General features: G+C 37.2%; 1 protein-coding gene across 2 annotated transcripts; it reads right to left on the minus strand.

The window, feature by feature from the left end:
* Positions 1-3,524: 3,524 nt before the first annotated feature.
* On the minus strand, positions 3,525-6,359 carry LOC122641557 (BTB/POZ domain and ankyrin repeat-containing protein NOOT2-like). 2 transcript variants are annotated; one of them, XM_043834830.1, is made up of 3 exons: positions 5,658-6,359; positions 3,960-4,938; positions 3,525-3,716 (listed from the first exon to the last, which is right to left on the minus strand). In XM_043834830.1, exons 1-3 carry the CDS (start codon positions 6,135-6,137, stop codon positions 3,706-3,708), a joined length of 1,470 nt encoding a protein of 489 aa, XP_043690765.1. In that variant the 5' UTR covers positions 6,138-6,359; the 3' UTR covers positions 3,525-3,705. The 2 variants fall into 2 exon arrangements, with proteins under 2 accessions (XP_043690765.1, XP_043690764.1); XM_043834829.1 differs by lacking the exon at positions 3,525-3,716 and having other exon boundaries at positions 3,919-4,938.
* Positions 6,360-15,051: the final 8,692 nt, after the last annotated feature.

Raw genomic sequence — 15,051 nt, forward strand, 5'->3', positions numbered from 1 at the left:
ACATCTGCCAAGTTTCAGTAGATATGTCTGTGGAGACCTAATGGTTCTGATCAGCTAATCAGATTTGTACCTTTACAACAAGGGGGATTGAGGGGGGGGGGGGTCCTATACTCCTCCCTCCATGCATCTTAGATTTAGCCTTAGAAATAAATGGCAGCTTAGGCTTATGCTATGGTGTTTAAAACCCATCAACCTCTCATACTATGGAAGTGAATATTTTTTTTTCTTCCAAAAGGTACTATTCTTTTCTCTCTAGTTTCTCTCTCCATAAGTGTTCCACTTATTTCCTGTAGAGCGATTGTGGGTCAGAAGACAATCACAAACAATTGTTTCTTTTCCCGAGTAACCCTTTAGAACAAACAGTACATGATAAAGGTGAAAAAGGAGAAGGTTAAAGATAAAAAGAAGAGAAAAATGGATGGTGGGGTAAGTGGAAAGGAAGAAAAGGATACAAGTAAGATATAAATAATCTACTGTTCATCACTCTCTTTTTTTTTTCCATGGTAATTGAGAATTGATGTTGTACTGTGGTTTAGTTGAAATTTAGCTTTTTGGTAATTTTCTATTCTTCTTTCCTCAAGGAATTCAATATGTATAGCTTATGCAGCTTTTTCCTTGTGCAGGTAATTAAATGGGTTTAACTAAGTCACCAATTGCACTGATAGGAAAGAGAGATTGGCATGATCTCTTCCAATTCAAATTTATATAAAATGGATTGGAATAAAATAGCTAATAGTTATGCTTTGAAAGAGAGAACATATTGAAAACACATATTCATGAATCATATAGAATAACAGGAATAAATGAAGCTAGGGTTTTGTTTGGAAGAAATCTATGGAATTCATATGTTATTTCTCTTCCCCCCCCCCCCCCGTTTCCCTAATCCATTAAATTTGTTATGGATGTTAAAAGTTTGTTTCTTTTAGTACTTGGGGTTAGAAATTTTGTTACTAATTTTGGACATAGCTAAGTGCAACTAGGGTGGACTGTGGAGAGATCCCAATAGTTGATGCTTCTATTAATAAACTGTTTTAAAATGTGATTATAGCAACAACCCTCTACCTAGAGTAAGAAAATAAAAAATCTCTTTTAGCACTTTAATACTACAAAATTAGGACTTACAAGTAATTGTTGCCAATGGAGGATACTTCTATTTCATACAAATATGGAAAATGATAATAAAAATTTATATGGAATTGGGTAAAAAAAATACCAAGATATTAACTACTTTGATGTCTCGTATTCCTTCTTCGAATATCGATAATAAATACATCCTATTTACAAGGATTCAGTGGAAAGAAGTGCTACCCAATGTTGATTGTAACATTCTCTACTTTCATGAACACTGAATTAGTATTTTCCATAGATCAATTTAAATGAATTATCACTACCTTACATATAAGTAAAATTTAAGCGCATCTTAATTAAATTTCTTGTGTGTTGTATTGACACTATTAAGCTAGTGTAGGTTGTTAATCAAGTTGCTTCAATCCTTTCTTTTTGTTTTTTTTCTTCTTCTTCTTTTAATGGAGAGGTTGCTTCAATCGACAGGAAGAAAGTTGTACAAAGTTGAATGACAATGTGAACATATATAGACACCCAAAATTAGCAATGTCAATGAAAAACTTTGTTAAGAATATTAAAAAATCGAAGGTAAAAAGATTAATTAAAAATAAATTAATTATATTTTTAAATCTTAATTCTTGGTTTTTTTTGGCTAAAAGATCATGTATATTAAGAAAGAGAAAAATAGAGTACAAAACAAACTGGCAAGAACCAGAAAACAAACAACAGAAATCACCTAGAAGCAAACCCCACCTACGGCAATGCCAGAAACAAACAACAGAAATCACCTAGAAGCAAACCCCACCTACGGCAATGCCATCAGTAGGGAGAACAACTAGCAAGCCCAAAGAAAGTGGAAAAAAAAAACCCTAGATCAGATTCTAGGTCTTCCCTGAGCATCCACCCTCAACACCACTCTTGCTTCTTTAGTCAATCAAATTCTTATTGTTAATGTTTTTGTCAAGAAGTATTTCTAATCATGTTTTTGTCTGATTTTTATTTTTGAGAGAGGTAAGAAGTTTGGCTAGACTGTAGATCTATATACTTCAAATCTGTCACAATTTTAACCAATAATTTTGTATCATTTTTCCTCATTGTTGAATCTGATGTGTGAGCCTACACCTATTTTACAATTTAATATTCATTCATCTTCATCAAATATAGGTGACAACATACAAGAATGCACCAAAAATGATGTTATAAATTAGACACAATTGTTGATTGAAACCCTAGAGTAATCATTGAAGTAAACATGACTTGTGCATTCAATTTCATATAGGTGACCTCCTTCAATCCAAAGAAAGGCAAAATATTTACCCTTAAATTTCAAAATTTTGTTGGATAGATAAACAGCCATATAGACAGTTTATGACTGCATTCACTAAATAATGACATTCAACCACTATATATAGATGTCTAGGTCTTATATTAGCTCTAATGCCTTGCTTTGGCATCTTTTCAACCGCATTTTCTCTACTTCCTCTCAATAAATGACCAAGTCTTTAAAAAGAGAAAACTAGTAAGGCACTTAGAAACGATCAAATGTCACTAAATACTTAATGCATGGGATATCATCCAACCCAAGCACCAATAACTTACATAGATAGAAGTTATTGGTCTATCAAAATAAAAAGATTTAAGTAGCAATGCATGGCACATTTTGTTTATTTAAACAAATGCCCTAGCAACAATCAAACACTTGGGTGAAAAAGGGGGGAAAGTATGGACTTCCACTCTCCTACTGGAAATTAAGATTGTGTTCGGTATGCATTCTTGGAATGCATTCTAGGCCAATTTCGCATTGTTGGACGATAAAAACAACTATTTTTATCATCCGAGAATGCGAAATCGACCTAGAATACATACCAAATGCAGCCCAAGTAATTGAATATACAAGAAGCAGTAAGAACTGATATTTATGAACTACCACCAGAGCATTAAGGGGCAAAGAGCATTCAAAGATCCATTCTTATTGCCAAGGACTCCTAGACATTTGGCTAAACCTTTATGGTAAGCAAGAACTTATTAATAACTTGAGTGTTTTCAGGAGTAACCCCATTGAGTGTTTAAGAAGCCCAAAAAAGCTAAGGGGACAAGAAAGAGGATTAGATGGAAGGAATCCAGATTTGGATGCATTTTGTCCGAGTAGTCACACTCAGTGCTGCATTCAACAAAGACAAGATATTCATTTTTCCATGGCAGAATGTTATCTTTCTTTTAACAAAACAATTAGATCATGGATACCAAAAGACAAATCTAACTCCTGTGGAAGCCATGTAAGTAAGAGATAGAAAAGAGAGAGAGAGAGGAGACAGCAAAGGCTCCAAGGACCAAGAAAGTCCACAAATTTAAGATATCAAAAATACCAAAAGACCCACCACATAAAAACTGGTAGAATTGATGTAATATAAATGGTTGTTGGGGACAACAAAACAAAACAAAAAAAATAAAAAAAGAGATTAAAGAAATCATAAGAAATAATAATTCATGATTTTTGTATAACAATAAATACAAAAGGAGTTGACAGGCCAGGTTTGAAAAGATTGACCTGCATCTTCCCCCACTACAGAGCAAACTTAGATTCTTGTTGTCTCCTCTCATCATAAAAATCCATGTCCAGAGGTATTCCACCCCATATGATCATCGAAACCCTACAAAAAAAAAAATACCACAAAAGAAGGAAAAAGAAAGAAACAGAGAAGAAATAAAAAAAAAAAAAAGTCTAAAGAGAATGGCAGAATAACATGCAAATCTAATAATCACTTTTCTCTCCATAGACTATAACCAAACCCTTTTTATCTTTGTTTTTGAAGAAACTCCTAGCTTCTTAGCTTAGCTTAGCTTAGCTTAGCTTTAGTAGTCATGAGACTGATACATTGATGTGTCACAACCACCTTGTGTGTGTGATCCATGTCGATTCATAGCTTCTCTCTGTCTATTATGGTTGTTTTCATCTTCTCCATCAATCTTGCATCCCAATTGAGCTGCTGCTGCTGCTGCTCCCAAATTCAGATAAACCATTCTTGAATCAAGACTCAAGTTCACCATATTATTATTACTGCTGCTGTTGTTGGTGTTTGGATCATTACTCATTGGTGGATAAATGGATGTGGTGGAGGAGGAAGCATTTCCTCCACCACCACTACTTCCTTCTTCACGAGATAGAACAAGAGCCGCAGATTGAACCAATTCTAAGCAAAGCCGTAGCTTGTTGGGTTCAATATGAGAAAGCCCAGGAATTGCCCCTTTGAAAAGGAAATCTGAAGTAAGAGTTCGGAGCACGTCAAGTGGTGTGATACCATCGACGGTTCGAACATTTGGATCGGCATGATGGTCGAGCAACACAGCAACCATGTCCGGACAGACCATTTCAGCCGCTACGTGTAGAGGAGTCTTCCCAGCCGGTCCGGCCGGGTAATTCACATCAGCAGCTCCAAGCTCTAACAACGCCTTCACTACTTCTCGGCTACAATTCTCTACGGCATAGTGTAAGGCTAATGCTTCATCAAGATTTAGTCCTTCACCCATAACCATTAGTTTTACGAGTTCGACGTCGGATGAGTCGAGTGCTCGACGCATTCGACGGATCTTTTGATCTTCGAGGTCGGCGGCGGCGGTTAAATCATGGTGGTGATGGTGGTGGTGCGACATGAGAGAGCGTCGAGCCAGGGAGGATTTTAGGCGGAGCTCTTCAATTTTAGCCACCACATCGATGGGTAGATGCTTAGCAAGTACTTCCGGTGGGAGACCGGATTTCGCGACGAGGTGAGAACAAGTAGTCCAGAGCTGGTGCATGTCTTGCTTTCTTGAAGCTATTAAGACTTTCATTACGTCCTCAATTGAAGCCTTCTCCACCATACTTGCCAATTGCTTCTGCAGTGCAATAAGGCATATATATATATAAGAACAAGAAGAATAAGAATTAAAGGGTGATAGTAGATGTGTTCTTTTTAAGGAAAAGTTTCCTTCCATAGTAGGTTTTTAATGTAGAACCCTAAAATCTTAATGAGGAAAGTTGAAAGTTTCAGAAAGAAAGAGTTGGGTGAGTTCTGTGGAAGACCAGACCAGTGGGGGATCGAGGTCTAATTTTGGAAAGTCAAGGATTTGTAACAGAAAAAGAGAGGAACCCAATAGAAGAAACTTGAGATCCTACATGAAATCAAGATTAATTAATCAATTATGAAACACAGAATACAAAAACCAAATCCCAAATCAGATTTTTTTAAAGCAGCAGTAGCAGCAGCAGGGAAGAAAAAGGAGAAGAGAAACCCATAACACACTAAATATAGAACTCACTTTTGGAAAACAAGATATGGAGATCTAGAGAAAACCCACTTCAGAAAAAGCTCCAAATATCTATTAGATCATAATTTTAAGCAAAGAATCTTTAAAAAAAAAACTTTGAATTGCTGACTGAAATCCAACTCACCCACTTCATTAAAGGATAATAATTTTCTAAGAAATCAAATAGAAAAATACCCACTTGAAAATTTTAACCCAAATCGATCCCACTTATTCTCCAACCCAATATCCTTAAAGGTTTAGAGAGAGAGAGAGAGAGAGAGAGTTTTGATGATCGTAAACAAGGTGACCTGAGTGAGCAATGCGAGTTGCTCGACACCAAAAGATCTAGCGGCAGCAAGAGTATCAAGAGCAAGATTAACGGCGGAGGTGCAATGCGTGTGCCAACAACCCCTCTCCCCACAATTAGACCTTGGCTCATGCTTCTGAGGAACAATTGAGACTTGTCCACTGTACAAGAACTGCAGCAGCAACAAGAACACTTCATACCCAACCGAATTCACAGGAATCACCTGAGAATTCCCTCCTCCTCTCGGAGACGACGACAAAGATGCCGAGTTCATCCTTGAACCTGCCGGATCAAGTCCGGCCGGTGGGTCAGGTCCACAGAAGTACTTGCGAAAGAAAAGGCTTCTAGCCGCTAAGATGCACCGGTGTGCGTGGACTAGACGACCTTCTACACTGAAAGTTACATCACTGAAAGCTTGGCCGTTGATGAGAAGGTTAAGGTAGTCCAGAGAGAGAGATTTCAAAGATTCCTCTAAGCTCATGGTTTTTGAGAAAGAATTCTGGACTCTGGAGAGATGGGTTTGGGTTGGATTTTGGTTTAGGTCAAGATGATATGAAAGTTATTGAAGTGTGGAAGAGAAGAGGAAAGCTTAACTTCATTCCTCTTGTTTCTTCTCTCGTGAACTGTTGTTATTACCAGAATCTCTCGATGGTTGATGCTTGATGGTATGGTGTATGTGACAAGATATTTTGTGGAAAGAGAGAGAGAGCAATATGGGTGGCTGTGGTATTTAAATAATGGGGAAGGAAAAAGAATAATGGAAGCGAAAAAGAAATTTGGACTAGGGTTTTAAAAACAAAAAAGAGGTTGTTAGACGGAAACTGCCCTTCCATTACTTTTTATTTATGTGATTTGCCCTTCTATCTAAGAAACTTTAAATAAATCATCACCATAGAAATCTTGCCAGTTGATTGATGAGAATATATAATAGCATCCAATGGTCTATTTGGATGAGATTCTTAATGGTTCGATGACTGATTTATATTCTTGGGACTTATAAACCACCAGTTTCTATGATTTCAATTCTTCCATGTATTTTAAGAAATGAATTTAGTGTATTCTAATAATACTTAATATTTAACAAAAAGATTTTATCCTAGATAGATCTGGTGGAATAAGATTAATTTGTCAGACAATTTGAAGTAATTGAGATAAAGCTTTGGTTCAAATTGAGTATTACAATACACTTAATTATTTGTGTATGGTTTCTTAATGTTAAAAACCTTTTTTGCGTAATTTGTTTTGGGAAAGAGATTGTTGTCTAGGGATGTAAATGGGTATCCAAAAATTCGAATTCGATTTGCATCTGTATTCGTTTAGGGGTATCTGAATTTTTATTCGAATAATTCAAAAAAGTTATCCGATCCGAATAGATATCCAACTAATGATGCCGAGGGATTTTGAAGATTCAACAAGTTCTAAAGAATGAGGAAATGAGAATATGAGAATAAAACATGGATTTAGAGTGAATTGTATCCGTTGGAGGGGGGAAGGTCTAAGTTACACAATCAAAGATGTAAACGGATTGTTGAAAATCCGAATTCAATTCGCATTCGTATCGGGGCAAGAAATATCTAGATCCGATCACATCCGATCTGAGGGTCAATGACAGTAGATATAGGGGCATCAACATAGATGTGATTTTTTATTTCATGAGGATAAAACTGTATTTTCACATGCTCTTGTGTCCATACTCAGGAACCACACGACCAAATAGGATTCCTTTTCCCTTTGTCCAATTGTAATGTGTCGGCAAAAGTTGATTCCACCTCATCTAGGGGTATGAATTGGGGACTTTTGGGGTGGGGATTTTTGTGTACAATTAAAAGATATATATATATATATATATGAAGGTTCAATGTAAAGCTAGGAATCCTTCTATTTACCATGTTTTGCTTCCATATGGATGAAGAATTTCTTCTTGTAATAATTGCCTACTAATTTAACAAGAAAAAAAAAAAAAACCATTTCTAACAATATAATATGGAGATGGGATCTATACACGGCCATGGAAGACTAGGGATATAAACGGATTGGATTCGGCTTGGATAGTGCTATATCTGCATCCGCATCCGATTAACTTTCGAACGGATTCGGATAGTGCTAAATGGATACGGAACTGACATTTTATCTGTTTACATGTAAATATAGCTTTTCGGATAGCTATAGCCTATCTGTATCTGTATCCGTATCCGTATCCGTATCCGTATCGGTTTAGCTTTCGAACGGATTCGAATAGTACAAAACGGATACGGACACAAATACAAAAACGAATTTCGATTATTCATTTAGATCGATCCCTATGGAAGACCCATCTACGATTTGTTAAATAAAAAAAAGGGTAATTCAGGTATTTCAAAAAGACCATTGTCCTCATCCAATGGTTCCGTGTGGACCATGCTTGAGACCTTTTGCCATATTTTTTGTGATGTTATAAAAACTATTTGGAAAAAAAAATCTTGTCTGGTAATAATGATCCATCATATTCCATGATTTGATTGATCAACACCAATATTTCAACATGTTCTATAATCCAATGAATGTTTTTTTTTAATAAATAAAACAAATGTAAATACAGTCAATGCTCATGGATTTTTATGAATAAGATCGACATATTGGTATTTTTGTCGTGTAGTTAGTTTTTTTATTTTGGGTAAAGGTCTTGTAGTTAGTTCATATGTGGAGATAAAATAAACTGCCACTAAACTAATAATATTGCATTAATCTTGTATATAAGTTAACAATTTTCTTTTTGAGAAACAAATATTATGAGATTATCATAATAAGTTTATGGGCAAGAGAATGATGCCTCGGCATGTGCGTGTTGGCCAATGGGAGCATACACACAAGCATCGACCTGGGGGATTTCCACATTTCCGGGTAGTGTGATACTTTTTTTGGGGACATGGTAGTTCTGCGTTTAGGAATAGGGGCCATGCTAGCCACGAGACCAGGTAGTGTTCTTTTCCCCTAAGTTTGTATATCTCTCTTAGTCTTTACAATTCTTTTATTTTTTTTGGGCAAGACATCTCTACTTGGTCGCATGGGACAAGGCTAGGCACACTGTCACATTACCGTCGATAATGGGTGGTACCAATTAGGGACATGGGATGGGATTTCATATAAGAGGGATAGAAAAGTAATTTCAAATGAAAAAAAAAAGAGCTATACCCAATAGATGCTAGCTTACGAAACACCAGCGATGTGCTCTTTTTTGGTTTGGAAATAATGAAACCTAATTCCTATGCTAAAATCATTAAATAAAATGCTTATATTTGAGTGACCAAAAAAAAATTTTCCCCATAAATAAAACAAGGGATAGGGTCCCCTATACTGCTTAATTGAGTGCAATTTTGGGAAAATAAAGGAACCCACTTTAGAATCTAAGGGAGTGTACAAGTTCATTTTTGAACTAGCGTTGTACAAAACCATTTTCCATAAAATAAATAGTGGGTCTTGTAATTTTTAGCCATCAATAAAATATGCAAAAAAAATCTTAATGGAGAAGTGTACCGCCCCACACCCAAATTGAGAGGAGTGAAATGAATGCCCCACCCCTCATGAAAAACAGAAATCCTACCCCCATGATGCTAACGTGTGTGTTCTTATTGACTCCATGCATGCAGGGGCCATGCTCCCGAAGGGAAGGCCGACTCATAAAATATATAAACAGATTTATTATTTATTTTCGGCAAAGTATAAAACAGATTTATTTATTGATAACTATAAGTCTAAAACCCACGGTTGAAAGGCAAATGATTTAAAATAAATAAATAAATAAACAGAAATATAATAAATGAGAATGAGTGGGGATGTGGCATAAAGGTAACTTCGTAGCAGACAAACGTCGTTCTCAGCAGTTGGGTTACTCGAGAGATCCAGATTACACAGAATGGCCAAAGAAAAGGAAGGATGTAGCCCATGTATATACTATTATAAACAGTAGTGACTCTGAGAGAGAAAGAGAGAGAGAAAGGAAAGGTTGGGGCATTACATTGGATAGTGTGTCGGCCGGGGGGCATGAGAAGTTGCGTGACATCGGGAATCGTGGCAATGTGAAAGTTAAACTCCGTGAGATGACTGTCACCCAACACACACGTGGGAATAAGTGATAGACACGTGTGGAAGAGACTTGCATCGGTTACAAGTTTTATTGTTGCAGAAAGGGTGCGCTGTTGTTTTGCCCCCACACAGCAAATCCCATTGATTGACATGTCACTGACTGTCTTATGATTTGAAGACCTTCGACTTGACGTTTGACTACTCATCTCTGTCTCTCTCCTTCTCTCCCCCTCTATTCTACTTTGTTACACAACCTGTCTTTACACTCTTTACCATTACTCTTATAACATTACTAATTAGTATTCTAATCTCCTCTTCTCTCATTTATTTTTAACAACTTTTTTTTAGAGCTAAGCTTTCACCCACCATCCTAGGTTTATAAACCCCTTTTGGAGTTTTGGTATGTTTTAAAATACTCTTTCGATATTCTTTTCCATCCTCTACTGTGTTCACGGTGAATAGGATCTCATTCATCGTAGATGAGTAAATTCAATCTTTTTTTTAAAGAAAAATATTATTAAAAAAGCAAATTTCTATTCGGGTGTGTGGTCTACGCCAGTGTTGTCTCTCTCCTCTTTAAAACAAGGGCTAGAATTGTCTTTTCATATGAGGAGGGGAGAGAAAGACTCATGGGAGTGCTGGCATAGGCCACACTCCCAGACAAAGATCTCTTCCCATATTATTAATATTAACTTGAAATGAAAGACAAAATAGAGCATTTAATACATCAGATTAGTAATGTTTATGCCTCCTATAATAAGCTAAGATGTGAGCTAATATATATTTTTCAATTTAATTGTTAATGCCTCCTAGCAACTGTTGTTTTTGTGTTGTAAATAAAGCTCTAGTGCCTTAATTAACTCCCTTTATTTCCTTTTTTTTGTTTACAGAACTGATCAAGAACCAGTCCTTGCACCCACATCTGTGCTTTGTTGTTGCCTCTGCACAGAAAGAGTACATCAAGCCGACCAATCTGCTTCTGAAGTTTTGCCTTAAAGCTACCATTATAGTGAAGAAAAAAAAGAGAGCACTTCTTTTTAACAAATTGGGCAAAAAGGTTTTATGATCAGGCTCACGGATATAGAATATATGAAACACCAAACTCAGCTTTTACCATGTGGAAGACAGATGACACAAACTCTTACCATTAGACATCTAAGGCATGTCTTGGATTGGTTACATATCAGATTTCAAAAGATAGATGACACAAGAATTTGTGTTAGATATCTAAGGAATATTTTGGATTTGTTACATTCAAATTTCAAACTCAAATTTGATCATTAGTCCTTTCATTTATTGGCTATATATCCATCAATGCATTATGTTAGCAGTCCAGAGTCCTGACACACAATCTCCTAGTAGTCTCAGTGTTATATCATAAAATGGTCACCCAATAATAAGGAAGCATATGGCACCAATGAAGAGATCCGATCGGTAAAGTCTAATAGACCCTACTTGCACGGGTATCTAATCCAGAGGCACGAGATCCACTCGGCATATCTAGATCGGCTAACCAGATGAAGAAGTCCACCATGCTTTGGCACATCACCACCAACCAGTATGGTTATCCAACAAAGGAAACCATACCCTACGCCACAACGGCATTAATGAGCATTGAAGAATGCTCACCAAACAAAACTCCCTAACAAGTGGGAGACCTTATCAGATAGGGATTCTCCATAAACTGATAAACAGGAACACTCCACCTCCTGATAACCAGGAATGCTCCATCACCTGTCAGATCAGGAACTTCTCGTTACCACATCAATCCATCAAACCAACCCTATAAATAAGAAGGTAATATCCCTTGCAAAGGGATCACACTCTTAAAATTCTTACTGTTTCATCTGTTTGCTAAAGAGACCTAACATAGGCATCGGAGAATCCCCCGCTGGAACCCACCGGCCCTTATCTCTCTTGTCTGTTTGCTCCTCTGTGCAGGTTCCTTCCTTGGAGGATCCACCCGGAGGTTTCTTGACGCAGCACTTGGATTTTTTTTTTCAATATTTTGTTTCATATAGGCAACTTCATTTGAACTGAAAATTGAAATATGAGCAGGGGTTTGAGGTCTACTTGTCCATAAAATTTCAGTCACATTCAACTTACAATGTGGCAGCACTTGATGACAAAAAGGGAAATAAGTCAGCCTATGATTTCTTATAAAACAAAAAGAGTCTATGATGAGTAAAACGATTAAATTTGTGGCGGTTAAGCATGGGAAAAATGAGGAAGAAGATCATTGTCTTCAAACCTAAAGCAAAATCCTTGAACAAACATGTATAAATGTAGTAAATCTAAAGAAAACGTCAAATTGTCAAATTCAACTATAATCATAACTTCTCCTCGTGTATATAATTCACCATCTTTGGAATAGAAAACTCGATAAGAATGATCAAATTGTTAAAAAGAATCGTAAATAAGTCTGAATCTTTCTAAACTCAAAAATCAGCTCAAGGTTTAAATACTTAATTCTAAAATGCCCACAATTCAAGAGAAACAAAAGCTGCGAGCAATGATAGTTATTAAACCAAAATTTACATTTTTGAGCCTTAAAATGATCTTACACCCCCACCCCGAAAACAACGGAAAAAAAAAAAAAAAACCCCTTTAATGATACAATTTAACTAACCTCTAGAAAATAATTCCAATAGAGTCCAATTAATTCTCTTTTCACACTGGTTGTTGATGCAATTGAAGAAATCTTATGTGTCTTGAGACAACTTCAAAATCAAAAGTTATAACTGCTCAATCTTCAACCCTTTTTTATATGCCTTTCCAAATGGATTTTTTGTTCTTTTTTTGATTGATCAAGAATCTCTATTGTAAGTACCGTGGTCCTCGGGACGAGGGCTCCTCAGCCTTTTGGCGACAAGGATTGGTTTCGATGAATAACGGCATATCGTTCCGATATATCATCATGGGGATTGGGATCATGCTTTATAAAGGAACGGAGTCGTCACCTAGGATTAGGGCCTAGGACCCAATGGGTGTAGCCCCATCAAGGATTAGCGGAAAGGGCTACGTGATTCCATATGGCCTGGTCAGAGATTCAGGGTAAATAGTCAGGTTACGAGGGTGGGAAGGTGTTAGGCACCCACCTCGCCCGGATAAACCGGTCTTTCTACTAGATGTTGATTTTTGAATATTCTCCCTTGATAAAACATCCTATACTAACATGTAAGGCTAAGTTATGATGCACTAATCTTGACAAAGAAGAAAAAAATCATTTATTATGTACACTAAAATGAGTTACTTTAATTGTCTACATTATGCCAAAAATAATGAGAGGGAAAAAAACGGATAACTGTCTAGAAATACAAGAAATAAATGAAAGCGCACCGAGGGCGAAATATGTGATGTCCCACGGCTCAGGTGGAGACGGACAGTCGGCTTGTCTCTCTCTTGTCGGGCAGAATGAGGGCTATACGAGATGAGTTTTGTTACTCAGACTTCGGGCAGAGTAACAGCTATATAAGAGATTCTCGTTATCTGTATATAGACAGAATAACGGCTTGTGAAGGGGGTTTTTTGTTATCCGTACACTGACGGGATAACAATACCTAAGAGCATAATCGCTCTATGCTTGGATGGGTAACCGAAGGATCTACCCACGTCGAAGAACTCCATTCACTCACATACTCATGAGGGAAAGATGGGGGAAAAGAGGGTGAAAATGGGACAAAACAAGCCCTGGAGGGTCTCCCTACTCGAGAAAAGCTTCAGAAATGAGGGAGGGGAACCTCCTATTTATAGGGAGGGACCCCTTCTCTCTCCTGGCCAGATAAATCCTCCACGGCACCGCGCCGTGAGAGCGCAGTGCCTTTTTTCCTTTGTTTTTGGGCCTGAAATGGGCTCCTCAGTATTTGGGTTCTGTCTGGGCTCATGGGCCTAGTCTTTTTGGGTTTTTGTCTCCCTTCTAAGTCTTCAGAAAATTTTCTATCGTGGGGCTTCACCCCCCTACACCCCCCACAGGGGGGCTACTGCCGTGGTGGGGGAGGGTGAGCAGTACCTCCTTTAGCATTTAGTAAAAGGGTCTGATAAGTCATTTTAAGAATGTTAGGGTGATTTGGTTCAGATATAGGGACAAGAGTCCTTCTTGAGAGAGATACCAATGTCTGTCCGTGGCCTGTTGTCATCATCGCCGAAGGTGGTGACAAAAATTGGTGTCTACATCTATGAATTGGATTTCTATCTATTTGAGACCGGCTAAGCCTTATAATTTTGGTATATGTCAAAGATATTTAGTTTTATACTTCCAATGGTTGTGATTGCACAAGAATTAAAGAAAGATTGTCATAACAAAGGGGAAATTGAATAGATCTACGAGATAAGAAAATCAACAACAAAACAAATAGCTAGGTTTGACTTTGTTTTACACTTTTTGTATAAACTTATTTGTTTTGGAATTAACTTTTAGGTAAAGGCTGGCACTCTGACTTTATGCCCAACCTGAATATGTGCCTCTCTCTCACCCCCTAATTAAACAACCCCCTGCCCTCCCCATCGCACCCTCTCCATTGGGCACAGCTGCTAGCTCTACGAAAGCCAGCAATGCGCCCAACCTTCTCCTTTACTTTATTTTTCATCTCATAGATCTAAATTTTGATTTACAGTTTAAAAGTTAAAACATGACAAAAGAAGTCCAATTTATGGCAAGCCACAAAATTTGAAATGTTACAAATTTTCCTTGATGGGTGATTGGAAAACATTTAGATTGTAGTGTTTATTTGTTACCCCAAGGCTAACTAGTTTTAATTTGGAGATTTTTTTCTAACCACTAAGGCTTTATCATGAGAGTTTATTCTGGTCCTTATGCACTTAATTTGCAATGATAGGAGAACCTAGTGCTTTGATATATTTTTGGCCTTCACATTGCTAGGAGTATAATCTTTGGTGCTGTTTTTTTTTTTTATTTTATTTTATTTACTAAAGGATCATTTGTATTAAGAAACGACAAAAAAATGATGAACAAATATAAGCTGGCCTAAGCCAAAAAGAACAACCACAAAAGGCGCAAAAGACAGAGCACCCCACCTTCAGCAAGGCCATTAGCAGGGGATCAGACCAACGACAAGAAAAAAACAGAAAAACTACTGCTTAATGACGATGGAATCTGGGCTGGCCCTGCGCATCAAGCTGCAGCTCATCTAAAATTCAGGACGCCCAAGAAGCTACTGGCAAAGAAATCTCAAGCTTTGCTGCTGATTTTACTAAAAAATCCACGATTAGATTGGCTTCACGGAAACAGTAAGAGATTTTCCACTCAATATGAGCTAAGAAAGATTGAACTCAAGACCACCGCGGCCAGACAAGCCAAGGAAGCAACCATTGAG

The sequence above is a fragment of the Telopea speciosissima genome, chromosome 10 (genome assembly GCF_018873765.1).
Source record: "Telopea speciosissima isolate NSW1024214 ecotype Mountain lineage chromosome 10, Tspe_v1, whole genome shotgun sequence".
Classification (NCBI taxonomy): Eukaryota; Viridiplantae; Streptophyta; class Magnoliopsida; order Proteales; family Proteaceae; genus Telopea; species Telopea speciosissima.